Source organism: Dryobates pubescens, chromosome Z, assembly GCF_014839835.1.
Source record: "Dryobates pubescens isolate bDryPub1 chromosome Z, bDryPub1.pri, whole genome shotgun sequence".
NCBI lineage: Eukaryota > Metazoa > Chordata > Aves > Piciformes > Picidae > Dryobates > Dryobates pubescens.
The window spans coordinates 106482129-106498461 of record NC_071657.1 but is presented as its reverse complement, the minus strand read 5'-3'; the positions used below and the strand labels follow the sequence as shown (position 1 = coordinate 106498461).

Below are 16333 nucleotides of genomic sequence, written 5' to 3'. Positions count from 1 at the left end.
AAAACAGCCTTTGTGTGACCAGAAACAGGACAGAGCTGGGAATGATACTTTCTGCAACCCCTGGTGCAGTTGAACTGCACAGAAAGTTGCATCCATATCTTGGAGACATCCCACACTAAACTGTATTCCAGTTCTCCAATGCATTGCAACTCCGTAACTGCTCTAAATTGCATATGGCCGGGAACAAACCCTCAGGAATCAGCTGATACAGAGTTCCCAGAGTTTCTTTATCTATTCTGGGAGCAGAACTATGGCCTACAGGAAATCTAAACAACATTACCTTTTTGAAGATACCAATTCTGCAGTGATACAGCGTGAATGAAAGAGGAGGTATGACAGCAATAAAGGAGGTAAAGCCAGTTAGAATATTCTTGATAATGAGCACTAATGTCAATCTCTAGTGAATTTGCTAGGTCTTTCGAAGTCCTATAGTAAGAGAGAAATTTTCCCCTCTTAAATGCATTGGTTGAACAGGTATCATAAAACATGTACAATTCCTCTAAGACTGCAGTAGAAAATTATTTTTAGTTTTAGAGAAGTGATTAAAAATAAGCCATATGAAGTAAAGCTACTGTTGGTAGCTACTTTACATACTACTGACAGTATTTTGTAGGACAGACATCAAAGAACAAGTCTACCTTTACTGCTCGGTCTTCAAAAACTGCCAGTCTGCCATCAGCTGTGCCTACCAAGAAGAAATTCTTCTGCTTGCTGAAACATACAAACAAACAAAAAGAATTCTAGAACTGCCTTAATCAGGTAAGAAAATCTGAAATGAGTAGCCTCTGGTATTTGACAGTTTCATTGAACACTAAAAGCAAATAAAACCACCTGTGGCCAGGAACATAGTCCTCCGTTAGCCTAGGTGCCAAACTAAGCAAAACTACAGGCAAAATAAGCACATAGGTAAAACGAACTGCACGAGTGAACAGATGTAATTATCTGAACATCTCTGTTTAGTTGTATTTTAAAAATGTAACTCAACAGATTAAAAATTCCTTCATACCTTTGCTTTGAAAGAGAATTGCAGTATAAACAAGTGACAGAATCTGACATTTTCTGCAGACGATGTCTTTTTGTTTCATCTTCTGTGTTAACTGCCCACAGAGAACCAGACTGGGTTCCTGCTACAATCCAGTTTTCTTTCTCAGTAGGAAGGGTCACCAAGGCCAAACTTAAAATTTTACTGTCTGCAATATCCTGAGCAAGGAAAAAAATTAAGAAAAACAATCTGGTTATGATTTCAGTAAGGGTAAATGCTAGTAAATTGCAGGTAATAAAGTACAGGGAAGAGAGGGGAAAAAAATCAACTGCTTTTCTGCTTCATTTCATGGATACAATGGTGACTCACTCACAAGCTTCACTTTCCAGAGCTAATATACTGCTGTTAAAATGCAGTTCTTTTGGCACGTACCTCTGGGTGCCAAAACCGGAGTAAATGGTAGCTTTCCCACATACCTCACAACTATGTCCATCTGTATTTAGGTTAACAAATGAAAGTTGTGCTTTTTCTGTGTTCCCGTTGCCTATCCAGACTCCTGACTTCTTGCAGCTTTGATTGGCAGCTACCATGCACTCTGCTGTGGACGTGCTGGGTATGGAAACATACCTCATCAAACAGATAAGCTCTGCAGAATTGAGGATCTCATAAACCTATGAAGACGGACACAGCATGCACATGATAATAAAAATGGCTTGCACAGTGATAAATAACCAGAATGTTTTATGGAATATGGACACAGTAGGTCTGCTCATTTGTATTACCACTATTTATGAGCAATCTTTGTGTGCTGAGCAACATGTTGACTCCTTATGCTGGCTCTTACTGTCTTGTTAAAATTTCAGGAAGTCAGTGGGGTTAACCAAGTTTGAAAATGCCACCCATTTCAAAGAAGAACATGATGTGTGATAACAGCAAGCAGGTTTCAGACCCACACTGCTATTCCTCCTCACATATGCATGCAACAGTGTAGGCTACCCACACTGATACTATATCATAAAATCCCTTTGCATAGTTCTAGTAAATGCCTGGAAGTATTCCCAACCCTGTTTTGCTACAATCACAGGGGAAAACAGCAGTTTATCCTGGATGGCAAGAGCAGGCAGTATTCCATGACTCTTTCAGTTCCAGAAAAGAATGACAGAAAAGACTGTGTGCCTCCTACAAACTTCAATGTCCTGTTCTTTTTCAGAAAGCACAGTAACTCTGTGGTATCACCCACCACAAAAATAGAAATAAATACACTACATAATACCTGAGAAGATGTTGGCCGCTCCTGAGGGTTTTCCTTTAAACACTTCTTAATTAAATTTTCAACTTTAGGCCAGGGAGCACACCCATATTCTTTGACAGGATCTAAAATGTAAAATTAAGGTAACTTCTTAACCAGTCTTTAGAACAGTTCAGAAGTGAGAGTTCTGAATAACTTTGTTTCTTATTTTAAGAGCTAATTAACTGCTCAGAGAGCTGCTTTAAGAAATATCATACTCTCAGGTAAAATATCAGCATGGATAGCTTGGAACTGCTCATCTGCTAGAGCTAGACTCCTTCTCATTAAAAGCAGTTAAAGCAAATGTTTTTTTTCCTTTAACTTTTTCTTTAATGTCCCTATACTTGGGACTGAATCACAGATGTGTGTGAATTGTGTTTTGATTAATGCTGAGCATTCAAGCACGTATAATTTCGGTCTGTAGTCTTTTAAATCCCTGTGAACACTTTTTTCCACAGTTATTCTTTTGTGTTTGGGCAGAGTATATGGAATACAAATGAGCTTCCAATAAATTGTAGCGCAATCTAGACAAAGAACTCCATATAGTATTTATGGGATATGGATGTCTAAATTCCTAATCAATGCTTTGAATATGTCTTATGAATTGGGGGCTGACCTCTAAGAACAAATCATTCTTGAATACAGCCTGTATTGCTTTTAGTTCATCATTATCCACAACAGATATTCCAGTCCTACATTAGACAGAGGTAACATTAATGATAAATACCTGCAAATGAACATATTTTGTTCAGACAGGCACTGTTTACTTGTGAGCTCAGCCAGCCACTTTTTTGATGGAAATATATAGAAGCTAAGCCTGAGCACAGATGAAATTGTGCTATCGTCAGCAACTAATACTTCTGATAGGGCTCATAATACAGAAAACAGCCAGATGGACAGCTGCACTCAAAGCTGCACTTAGTCATCGGTTCTTGGGATGGCCTCTTCAGTGAGGAGGTTTAAATCATCTGAGCTACAAACTGGACTGTTCTCCTTGAGGAGCAGAAAATGTATGAACTCTCTGTCCCTAATGGAGAAGCCATGTCAGATTAAGTGGTATGGCTGCTGCCCTTTCCTAAATGGAACAGGTTTTCAGTCTTAAAGAATGTTTCATGAGTATATCCACTACCACAGGAGAGTAAGTAAGAATGTCCCACATTAAGCTTGTAGTAGTATAACAACTCAACAGTTCTTTACATGGAGGTTGCCATATACTGAGTTGTTATGTTGTCCAGCTGGCTACATCACATCCAACCCGACAGCCTGTTTAACCTTCCTTCCAGGAGCCAACTACATATTATAATGCAAATGGAATATGAAGACTGCCTGTAGCTAGGCAGGGACTTCACACTCTTGACAAATTAAAAGGGAGTTGCTGTCTACAACTCTTAGGGGTGGCAGGTCTTTTAAAGTAGTGGAACTTTTTTAAAAAAGAAAGTAATATTCCAAGCTTTTTAAAAAAAAATAAAGCATCTTCTCAATATGGATATTTTAATGTAATGTATCACAGTCAAAGAACAGAAGTGGAATTGTGTGGATCTTCGTGCATGACATGCATTGTCATGGTAATATGTAAAGTAGAAAGTACCTTCAGCAATATCCATTTTAGCTAGGTCTGCGTAAAGTCCCAAGTATATAAACCCTTCATTTCTTTATAAAATGCATTAGCTGGATTCTTTGAAATGGCAGTGAAATTATAACCAAAGTGATGTTGAATAGATGCCCATTTCTCACTATATCTAGACTGCATGAAGCTGAAAGAAGCTTCTAAAAAGCGGTATTATTTAGTCTCCTCCTCTGACGACACTGAGATCCAACGTAAGAGGTGTTATTTTTGGAGCTAGGACAAATGGTCCACTTTCATGTTAAAACTTTCAAGAAACAAGGCATACCTGGTAACTTTCCTTGTATTGCCAATTCGTCAAATTCATTTGGAAACTTCAAGCCTTCCATTATTCTACCCCCTCCTGTTAAAATGTCATAAAGCAGCAAGCCAAATGAATAAACATCAGCTTGCTGGTTGTAAATAACATTTCCTCTGGCCACCTCTGGTGCTCGAAATCCTGCAAATAAAATCATTCATTAGTGGTTATGATTCATACCAAGATGAAGCCATCTTTATCCTTTCATGGACAAATACTTACTGATGAAAATATTACAGGAAGTAAACAAACAATGGCACACTATTTCTGGACTGGCAATAGTTTGCCTGTGGCAGACCTCCAAAAGTGTCAGCAATCAGTATAAAGGAAGGGGATAGTACATCCGTTACAGAGCTCCTGACTGTTAAACCTAAAATCATTCATTTATCAATGAATACTGAAAATGAAGGGCAAGTCTGCAGTCTTCACTGACGGCCAAAACATTTGAAGTCACACCCTTATGCATAATTTCCAAGATAACTTTTCAAAGTTATGGAATTGTTCAGTGTTTTTAAATGGATGCTAATATGTTCTCTCTGAAGTCAGAGAACAGTGCAGGTATTTATCACCTTTAAGAAAAATGAAGACCTAACTTTGCATTATTGAAAATTAAAACAATACATACTTTTAGCTGTATAATTTGAATATCACAGTAACCACACTAAACTGAGACAAAAATTGTAATGGATGAATGTAATTTAACTAATTCTCTTTTAAGACCTTTAGGATATTTCTTGATTCTTCTGAAAGGTGTAAATACATGAACAAGAAGACTAAGATGTATAAATCTGGTATCACAACCTGTAATAGGGTTAGGGCAACATTCTCTGATTTTTAACTAGAGTACAGATTTGAATTACAAACTACATAAAAACCAAAGCATTTTTCCACACCTGGTGTGCCTTCCGAAGTTTTTATTCCCATTCGGCAACAATACTGGGCAATGCCATAGTCAGCTATCTTTGCAATAACAGCTGAATTAGGATACAGGGTAAAGAGCAAGACATTGTGAGGCTTTAAATCACGGTAGATGATCATTGCTGAATGCAGGTACCTGTTAATAAAAAAAGTATTGATTGAAAGCATTCATAATTCAGGGATGCATCTATACACCCCCCCCCCCCACTGAATGCATTACTCCCATAACAGTAAACTGTGTTTTCAAATGTTAAGTATTATGTTAAAAATGTCAAACATTACCAACACAACACCAGCTTACTGGACATTGACTTCAGAACTGTTCTGAAATACTATTTACTGGCACATAAACACAGCAATACTTTAGTATCTTTGTAAGTGTCAATGGCAGTTTGAAAACTGAATCTTAGAAGGTGAAACTTCACTGCTCCCAGAGCTCCTTTGCTGGTTTTGTCATTTTACTGAGGACGTCATGGGCTTTCAGAACATAAAAATGCACTAAATTCATTTCTTTGACATTTTGATAAGAAATCAACAGCCACGTAGACACTCCACCCAGAGCTCTTCCTGTTTCTCTGTTTATATGAGTGCCACTCCTTAGCAGGAAAAAAAACAAACAGGTAACAAACTTGTCTTATATATCAGCTAATCAAGCATAAAAATACAAGCATTTGTCTGACACAGGGAATATTCTGCTTGAGATAAAAGAAAATCAAGGTTTTTCATTTGCAGCATATCCTATTTGCTAGCATATAATATTTGTATCACAATGAAGAAGTGATGCTTACCTTAAACCATCCGCCACATGTAGAGCTATCCTGTGCTGAAGTGTTCTAGTTAAACTTGCATTGTCCTGTTGAAGCAAACGATCAAGAGACCCTTTAAGGGCTAATTCCATCACCAGCATCCGGGGACGGATCGCAGCAGCCAGCAGAGACACTAAACTGGGGTGGTGGAGGTGACAAAGCACTGCGAGCTCCTGTAAATTGTAAAATGAGATGGAATACTGTAAATAACATAACCGCCGTATCTCTGAAGTGAATGCAGAAATGTTTTGGAGTAAAGTCTTGCAACTTACTTAAACTTTGTAAGCTGTTCACTAAGGTGAGTATTTCAAGAGTGGCACTACAGGTGAAAAGAAAGGGCATTATTTCTTACTTGTCTTAGAAGCCTCAGGGAAGTATGTTTGTTGAATATCTTTATGGCAACCTCTTCTCCACTGTAGGATGCACGGTACACAGATCCAAAACCACCATCACCTTTTCAACAATAAAATTGGAAACATTACAAACAAAGTGGTATCAACCATTTCTCAAAAAACTAGCTTAAAGGGTCCAATTTTAAAATGTGATAAGCCTCATGATCAGTAGTCTAAACACATAAAACACAGCATCCAGCATAGATGATAATGGAAAATTCAAAACTCAAACCCTGAAAAATTCAGAATACCTTAGAAAAATACATTTCCACAGAAAACAAACCTCTAAACTGTTTGATGTGCAGAAATGACTGCAACAGATTTGTTTATATAACCTCTGTTAAAAAACCGCTAAAAATAGTGCTTACCCAGGAGGAATTCAGGAGCTTCATCAAATTCCAAGTCATCATTATTCAACATAATATTTCTAGGCAAATCAGCCAGCATCAGATCAGGAGCAATCTGAGCTATTGGAATGGTATGTTTTGGTTGATCTGGGTCTACCAAAAGGTCACCTAAGAAAAACAAATGAGACAATTAAAATAAAAGGGTAGTCATCACTCAAAACACACTGAAAGGTACACAGAGCTCTGTGAGTGTGTATGATCAATGTACCTAAAATCAAATTAATAACCTAAAATTAAATCTTTATACATATATATACATACACACACATATATATATGCACAAACACACACAAAGACAGATATATACATATGGAACAAAACAGTAATTAAGGTCGCCATTCAACTTAATATATCTTACATTTTTTAAGTGATTTCAGGGTTCTGTGTATATATCGATCAAATGCGACAGCAGCAGTTGCTGTGTAGCAACACTAGACTAACCAAGAGATTATGTTTCTATCTATTAAAAAAAAGAATTGTTAGTATGTAGAATGTCATTCTGAATATTGCCTTTTAAATTACTGTTGTGTGTGCTCCAACTGAAAGATCTAGAATCAGTTTTACTATGTGCTGGATTTAATCCATGAAGGAAATCGCACTGCTGGTATCATGACAAAACAATTATTTTCATTATTGCCATTTACAAAGAGTAGTTGCAAACTGTCCCATATTCTATACAGACAGCTGTTACTTAAACAAACAAGCAAGCTGCTTTTGACTTATACTGTAGTTATTTCTCAACCAAATGAATCATTTAAAAATAATGTAAAGTACCCAGGTGTTACAAATGGGATATCATATGATAGTTATCTGCATACAGGTGTACCCCTGCATAACTCAAATGACAAATATTTACCTTCTTCAGCTTTCTTAAGTAAGTCATCCAGTAGTATTTTTTGGTGTTCTTCACCATCCTGAAAGCTGTAGAGAGCCCACTTCTTCAACAGTGTTTCTCCTTCACCACATACATCTATATCCAGCAAACCTGGAAACCATTCCTCCATAAGAGAATCTATGTGATCCACGACTTGGCCCAAAAGGATGCACCCTTTAAAGACACAAAAGAGGGAGATTACAGCCTCAGCCTGTCATACTTGTAATCACAAATCTAAACTCTACACATTCTAAAGGCAAAAGCACAACAAATCAAAATGCCATGCTGCAATCCAACTGGAGCAAAAATCAGGCTCAGGAATAATTAACCTTTTCTGCAAGAAGGTGCTGTGATTTTCAAAAAACTGTCTGGGTTGTTGTCAAGTACTGCTGATTCCACTAGGCAATAAGCTTCAGGAGACCAGTTCAAGTAGATGCCTTGTCTCCAGTACATTCTGTTGGGACGAAGAGCTCGCTCTAGAAAACAAAAAATGAGATTAAAAATCTGATCTCCAATGTGAGTGTAGCATTTGAAATTATTCAGAGTAATTTACGGTATTTTGAATATTTAATTATGACTGTAGGTTTATGTCTACCCAAATAACAAACAAAATAAAGGCTAAAACTCTGCAGAGAGATGAGCACAACAAAATCTGAATATATGTCAGCTGGGGTTCAATTGCATTTTCAGTCTTGTAGCAGATAATGCATGTAGTAGATAACGCTTAGGTACATTCAGGATCAAACACTGAGTACCTTAGGCAACCTATGTAAAAACGTCAGTGATTTGAATTTTTCTTCTGTCACATACTCATGAAACAGCAAGACGTGACTGGAATTCTATACTCAGGAGGCAACATAGTATCAGGAGGGCAGGCAGTCATACACCATTTGTAGAGCATTAGCAATGCATTTTTTTTTTATACTTTACGTACTACCAGTATTCATAAATCACACATTAAGAAACCAAAGATGAAATTGCAAAGTTCAGCAGACAGCTCTCCTGTCAAATCATGGAATTATTGAAAAAAAAATTGAAGACCCCACTCCCCAGGTGCCCTGCCTTTTGATACATAATAAGATTTTAAACCTTCTTAAAGTGAGAATCAATGAGCCTCAAATGGTTTGTTATTCTGCATGGAAGACATATCCTTTCCTGTATTCTTTGTAGAAGTAAATGGTAATATTGCATAAATAGAAGGATTTTCTCCATCTCCAGCAAGTGAAGAAGAATAGGCTGGTTACAATCTTCAATTTCTTTTGCACACCACTGTAAATATCAGGCACTCTCTGTTCCAAGATACTTCTAAGTTGCATTTGTGCAGCATTTGTGAAGCAGCCAGAAATTAGCTAGAGCAAAATGGTGTTGGAGATTACAGCTTTCATATGCTGGTGAGGGCATGCAGTGCAAACAGACTTGCTATTAAACATTGAAAGATGTACCTCTTCCTGACAGCATGTAAGGTGATATTTCAAGCAACCTGTTGATCAGCCTGGACCAAAATCCCATAGGGAAGTATGGCATCTCATAAAGCCTGATAATGATTTCGGAATTTTCGCAGTGGGGAAGCTCTATAACAGGTCTGTGATCAGACAAACTGAAAGAATAAAAATATTTGACAGTATTTGATGAGGTACTTTATCCAAACTGACTGATGACATCCGTTATTTATTATGTAAAATATATTACTCATTATTTAATATTTATAATTATATATTATAAATAATAATATATATTAATATTTATATAATATAATTATATATACTTATTACTTATCTGAATGATCAGGGAACAGACCGATAGCCAATTTGCTTATTCTGCTTGCTTGTGCTAAAATGAAGTGCTGCTGTAATTTAAACCCAACAGAACCTTACTAACAATCATTTGATAAAGAATGTAAATGTGAGGAAAACCTGAGACACATTAAAAACATTTGGATAAAATGTTCCTGTTCCATGACCTTGAAGAATGCAGAAACTCAGTCAATGCAACCATGCCACACTTCCTCCATGAATCAATGTAAGCATTATTAAATACATCATGGAGATCTGTAACTGAGGCACAGAAATTATGTTACCTGCTTCAAGACTGCACTCAAATTCATAACACTTTTTTGTCACCAATTTTAATAACTAGACTGTTTGGAAGAGATGATACTTCTGAGTAACTTGACTGTGGTTCTCATTCCAAGCAAACAGGCTATAGAAATTCACAGTTATCTTTTATATTGCAATAAATATCTGTAATGCTGGCACACTGCAATGTAAAGCTGAATTATAACTTTCCTGCTGCAGACTCAGAGCATAGTAGCTGTAGAAGAAATATTACCCTCACAAGCATTTTATCACTTATAGATTCCATTTACTCACCATGCAAGTATGATGTGAGCTTTACCTTGCAGAAGATCAGCTTAAAACGTCCCTGAAATGTTTTTCAGTAAAATGTAGTGTACTAAGACATGCTTTCATGTACCAAATTGCTTTGATAATCGGTTAAACTAGTTAGCCTGATGAGAAGTTTTTATTCTGATTGACCTCTACGGCTGTCATTTCTGGGTTTAACTATTTGCTTACCTGCTTGGGATTAATAATTGATCCTCTCCTAATGGCAAAGCAATCTGAAATTTTTCCAGAAGTTTAAAGTATTGTGACATGTAGACCTTAGGAAACTTGCTCTTCTTTAAAAGGAATTTTTCCACATCTGAACGCTTTACAATTCCCTTTGGGTATTTAGAGGAGCCTTCCACTTTCACTGTCAGGATCTTTTGAGAAAAAGCAAAACAATTTCAGGTGTATGGCCATCACCAGACTGCATTTTCCTGGCAAACTCTGTTCTCTGAAGTATTTGGTAGCCTATCATTCAGCAGGAAAAAATGGATTCCACTTCACAGTGAAACAAAACATTTCCACAATACTACCCAACAAGAAGACAACAGTGAAAAAATTTAACCTGTTTGAAGCTACTTGTGTGCTACCATTCTTCAGTAGCTTTCACTGTGTCTTGTGATCTTCTAGGTACTTTCTCACTCTTAGTCCCATCATCTTTAAAGGCTCAAACTTACATTTTTGCTGTCTCATTTCCTGCACTGAATGAAAGACTAGTAAATCTAAATATATACTTAAAATTTTGGTATTGTTTCTAGAAACATATTTCAATGATGGTTTCACTTCAGCAGTCTGCTCCACTCCCATCCAGACACATGAATCCAGTATCACTCACTTCCCTCTGCCATCATCAATACGAAGCATACAACCTTTCTTGACCCATTCTTACTACTTTAATCCAAAGTTCCAGCTTTCATCTTAATGTAACACAAGATTTCTTTTCATCCATGGTGGTGGTTTTTTTTTCTGTTCTACATGTATCCTTGTGTGCAGTGCAGTTTGGATTACTCTAGATTATGAAACACTGAAGAAATGGTGAACAATTACTGATAAATTACAGAGGTTTCAGATAGGGAGAAAAGTTCCATGCATGCAGATATAAAAGGTAACCAGAGTCTAACCTGTGCCATGATTTTACATAGCCACTTCGGATCTACAAAATACAGATCTCTTAGCTGTAGTGCTGGGTCTCGAAAATGAAGGAGTACACCTGCATAAAGAACATGGACATTAGCAATGCATTTTTCAAGCTCCATATGAAGCAAAGTAAACACCACATTCTGGGCTGTTTCTCTTACATGACTTGACATAAGCTATTTGGATACTGAATTTATGTCAGTATCTCAGAAGCAGAATGTAATCCTGATTTGCCCAGCTTTACATTTCTTTTCAGATGTTTTGTTAAATTTGTAATCTGACTTTTTTTTTTTGCCAAGCAGCTATGCTCTGTGTGGTTTATTACTTCATCGTATGAAGTCTGAACAGCACAGAGAGAAGCTGTTGCAAATATTCATCTATTCACTATTCAAGCTACTACAGCAATCACATCTTTCTTCAGAAACTGTGCTAACCATCAAGTATGATATTTTAAAGGAGGGGTAAGAGACAGGTTTTTCACAATACAGATCCTTTGAATCACAAAATTCCATTATGATTTGACAACCTGGATTATTAATCAAGCATTACATAAGCTTAAGAATTTCAGCTCAATACTTTGTGGCAACCTTGTGTGAGGTTTAAAAATGCACGCCTGCTGAAGATTATTAATAAAGCACTAAGAAACATACACTGGAAGCAGCATTTTACCTGACTCATTCAGAAAGTGAATTGCATGAGGGAGTTCATTTTCATCCAGTTTTAACTGGCTTTCTTGAACCAGTTCCAGTAAGCGTTTCTGATCAATCACAGGAAATTCAACAGGGACATTTTTACGTTCCAGCAAAATTCTTTTCTCCAGCTCCAGGTAGCTGTCAGGAATTAGCTGACCAACCACTGGTTGATCTCTGATCTGCATAATTAAGAATAATAATCTTAAATATATAAATTTATTCATGTGAAATGCAGATGATAAAAGTAAGATGTAAGGTGGGTATGTCTGCTCAATAGTAGCAGCAAGAAGGAACAAGAACGTTCAGTTATGTAGTAATATGGCTTCTGAAAGGTAGATGTAACTAATTCTTTTAGAATTATGTCTTTCTATAAATGAGTACTTCAGAAAAAGTATTTCCATATTACATGAAAAATAATTAATCTCTTCTCAGAAGACAGAGTTTTAAAGAAATGCTTTGATCTGAAGTAAAAGGAAAATCATCACTGTATGAACAGATGATGTCATACATATTAGGTTAAGACAAGAAAATAAACAAATGAACAAAAAATGACACCTCTTGTAGACTACAGTATCTCTAGACATGACTTCAGATAAACCAGGGGGAAAAGAGCAGTAGCTCAATTTAAAGTCTGCATTGCTGAGAGTCATTGGACAGGAGGACAGGAGAAGAAAATTTAGCCAGATTAGAGACACTTAAGTTCCTTTTTCACTTCCTGAGTCTGAGTTCCTCCCTGGAGACACCTTTTGACCTTTTGTATTAGCTAGTAGCTGACCAAGTTTTCATTCTCTATGAGTGCTGATCTAGTAATTTTTCTGAGGAAATGGGAAACAATTTTCCCAACATTTCCATATTGGCTTCTTAGTTTGTAATTTTCCTCTCGAAGAAGTTAAACACAGATGCACTGTGCTGTTTCTCACATGTCAAAAATGTAGTTAGTACCTTGTGCAATTTCAAAGACTCAGAGCATTTGTTGACAACATTAAATACTTAACTCACTTTGTCTGACTTCTAAGCAGGTACCTTGTAGCACTTCTTTCACAAAGTGTCTATGTTACTTACAGACATTATCTTCTTCAGGCTATCTTCCCTTTGTGTAGGTGTTTAAACATCAGTTTAAGACACAATCACAACAGAGACGGATTTTGCAGGAACTATTCTTAGGTACCCAAAAGTGAAATGTTTTCAAAAAGCAGAATTTCTTCTGAATGTTGAAGTAGTACCATGAGACACAGGGCTTTACAAATACCATCTCTCTTCATGCCTACTGGATATGTGAAGAGTGGAATGAATCCATTCTACTCCATTGCTACTTAACACTGGTTAGTTATTCTCTGCAATGTGGAATGAAGTTAGGCAGATTATGGATATGGCTAAACTGCTAGGTTCTGGGAGAGAAACAAGAGGCATATTTAATCCTTCCCTCTCCTTTGTATCACCAGTGTAAGGCTGGTCATAAACATAGCATTTTCTCTACAAAACCTTCCAAGCACTAATTCAGAAGATATTTGGTCTCTGTTTTGATTTAGAAATTCTGCCATTGACTTCAGTAGCACAGGACATGACCTTTACTCTTTAACATGTTGTGACACTATGTGATTGCTATAGTATAAATGAAAAAAAAAATAATTAAAAAAAGGTATGCATTTTCTTTTGCTACAGACTGGATCCTGTCTTTCCAGTCCATGCCTGGGCTACTCTCTTTATGCTTGTCATTCACACTTAGGGCTTCATGCTGTGGCTAAGGAGATAGTAGGGGATGAGTGGTAGGGATGATTATGGAGACAACAGAACTATGAGTGTGGATTCTCCAGTTTAGGAGTATCATTCAGTTCCAGGGGTATTCCTTTATCATAGTATCAGTCAGGGTTGGAAGGGACCACAAGGATCATCTAGTTCCAACCCCCCTGCCATGGGCAGGGACACCCCACACTAGATCAGGCTGGCCAGAGCCTCATCCAGCCTGGAATAAAAAAAATTACTTCTGCTTCAATTTACTTTCCTCCTTCTAGGAACAGTTTCACACTATATAAAATGAAATCAGTACATGAAGAATTAGTTTGTTTTCAGAAATCATAAAATCTTATTTTCTGGTCCCTGAAATCTTGAAATGTTTATTATTACAATTACTTGTTGCCATTCAACAAAAAAACAGGCTCTGATCAGATTTCTTCATAAGAAGAAGATAGTCCATTTTAAATTAAAGACTCTGTTTATGGCCCTAGTGCTTAAAAACATAGCTCATCTGAGATTTTCACTCAGTTGAATTTTTTTTTGGTAGAAAATTGAATAAAAACAAACCTGGTGATTTTCCTTCATTATTTTGCTGCATGTACCATTTTACAGAAGGCAAAATGAGGTTGCTATCACACTAAAAAGATGTATCTAATTGTGTTGAGTAACGGTGCTTTCAACACTACAAGCAGTATGTAGGCTTACCTTGAAGTGAAGGCTCTCCTTTATTATGATTTTCCGAAGTCTGATAATGGAATCTGATTCTTCCGTAGCATTCACAAAGTGATAATCTTGGATTGCTGGGAAGCCTCGCTTATTCAACAGCTCTGTAGCTATTTTACTCATGCAGGCCTTACGTTGCGTTTCATCAGAAACATCTAAGTGAGTGCCAACCAGAATGACAGGGGATGTTGAAGCTCGAGCCTGTTAGTAGAATCCATACAGTCAATTAGCTCAATAGTGGCTGCTGATGTGAAATGTGAGAAACTTAGTCAAAACAATCAATACAATGGAAAAAACAACTCCCCCTTTATACCTTTTAAAAAATAAGTTTGAAATGTGAAGTACTACTCTATATTCTTATTCAGAGTAAGTTTAAACTGCAATCCCATGTAGCGTCTTTGACTGGGTAAGGCAGTATAAAATGCATCAGGCTATAAATAGGAACGATATTTTTCAACATACAAAGAGCAGTATATTTCAAAATAGAAATATTTTAAAAATCAGCTTTTTATAACAGGAAGCACTGTAGATCTAAATAGAGGGACAGCTGTATTTTTCATTACAAGCACCCAACAAAATGGAAAAGCAAGGGGTACTCCAATAGGTTGCCATTGGAACAGTGCAGCAATGAGCACCAGAAAGTATGCATAGCAAAGGAGTACACATCAGAAATAGTATTCTTCAACAATGAACTGACTATAATCCTCTATCCTGTATCACTGCTCAAGGCGAGATGTGTGAGAAACCTAAGTTTAACAAACAGGATAAGACATGGCTAACCATCATACAAAAGGAAAAGACAAGTAATGCTCATTCATACATAGAATACATACATAGAATACATACATAGAATAAACCAGGTTGGAAGAGACCTTCAAGATCACCGCGTCCAACCCATCAACCAATCAAACACCACCCAAACAACTAACCCACGGCACCAAGCACCCCATCAAGTCTCCTCCTGAAAACCTCCAGTGATGGCGACTCCACCACCTCCCCAGGCAGCCCATTCCAATGGGCAATCACTCCTTCTGTATAGAACTTTTTCCTAACATCTAGCCTGAACCTCCCCTGGCGCAGCCTGAGACTGTGTCCTCTTGTTCTGGTACTGGCTGCCTGGGAGAAGAGACCAACATCCGTCTGTCTACAACCTCCCTTCAGGTAGTTGTAGAGAGTAATAAGGTCACCCCTCAGTCTCCTCTTCTCCAGGCTAAATTCACCATGGGGTGAGCAGTTTGAGCAAATTACAAGATTCTCAGATTCATTTTCCTAGTTCAGTCTTGGAATCATTCCTATTAACAATAGGATGCTAAGCACACACTTAACAGCGTGATTTCAGATGTGCATCTAGTCAGTTTTAAATTAGTCAAATTCTGATTTCCCCAGAATTTACAATAGTGTAAAAGACAAAGCAGGTCAGTCCTTTTAATGCAACTCATTTCTTATTTTTACCAAACTATCACCAAAATATACAATTCTTTTGTACATCACTCTGTACCATTTTATGTACAAAAAGGTACTGATCATCTCTTTGTATATCTACGAATATTTTCATACCCAATACACATTTTAGCTCTTGTGCCAACCTATTATATATTAAGCTGAAGACTTCTTTCCTCTTCCCCTATCTGAAAGTATTTCTGGTTCATTTGCCATTCATTGACAAGTCTCCGGAAAGTGGAATTCCATTCTATACATATCTGTGTCTTACCTTGATGTTAAAAAGCCATGGCTTCATAGCATCCACTTCTGCATGTCCTTTGCTGAGATCATAAACAGCAAGATATAAAGCTCTTTGGGTCATAAAATGAGGATGGGTACTGTAGAACTCTTCTTGCCCTAATGGTAAGAAATTTTCACTGTTTAGTACTTCCCTTACTGAATGTCTTCAGATCACAAAAAGGCAATCCAAAAAGGAAATTAATGCTTGTATCTAAATTGAGAGGAAATGTGTAATAACAATGAGTTTTTAATAGGTACCTTGTGACAGCTCATTGGCTGTGTCATGATGTTGAAATATATAAGCTACTTTTAAATCAAGAAGTGTTAAGACTTAGCAGCTGGATAAACATGG

General features: G+C 37.0%; 1 protein-coding gene across 1 annotated transcript in view; it reads right to left on the bottom strand.

Annotated features, from left to right (window-relative positions):
- Positions 1-16333, bottom strand: part of LRRK2 (leucine rich repeat kinase 2) — a 59604-nt gene that overhangs the window by 7939 nt on the left and 35332 nt on the right. Inside the window, exons 30-46 of the mRNA XM_054177929.1 lie at positions 15971-16098; positions 14242-14460; positions 11780-11981; positions 11095-11183; positions 10163-10350; positions 9032-9186; positions 7919-8065; positions 7572-7763; positions 6677-6823; positions 6269-6369; positions 5899-6089; positions 5086-5246; positions 4163-4333; positions 2256-2356; positions 1459-1653; positions 1007-1200; positions 639-711 (exon numbers count right to left, since the gene is read on the bottom strand). Coding sequence (XP_054033904.1) covers positions 639-711; positions 1007-1200; positions 1459-1653; positions 2256-2356; positions 4163-4333; positions 5086-5246; positions 5899-6089; positions 6269-6369; positions 6677-6823; positions 7572-7763; positions 7919-8065; positions 9032-9186; positions 10163-10350; positions 11095-11183; positions 11780-11981; positions 14242-14460; positions 15971-16098 — 2654 coding nt within the window. The remainder of the gene's footprint in view (positions 1-638; positions 712-1006; positions 1201-1458; positions 1654-2255; positions 2357-4162; positions 4334-5085; positions 5247-5898; positions 6090-6268; positions 6370-6676; positions 6824-7571; positions 7764-7918; positions 8066-9031; positions 9187-10162; positions 10351-11094; positions 11184-11779; positions 11982-14241; positions 14461-15970; positions 16099-16333) is intronic.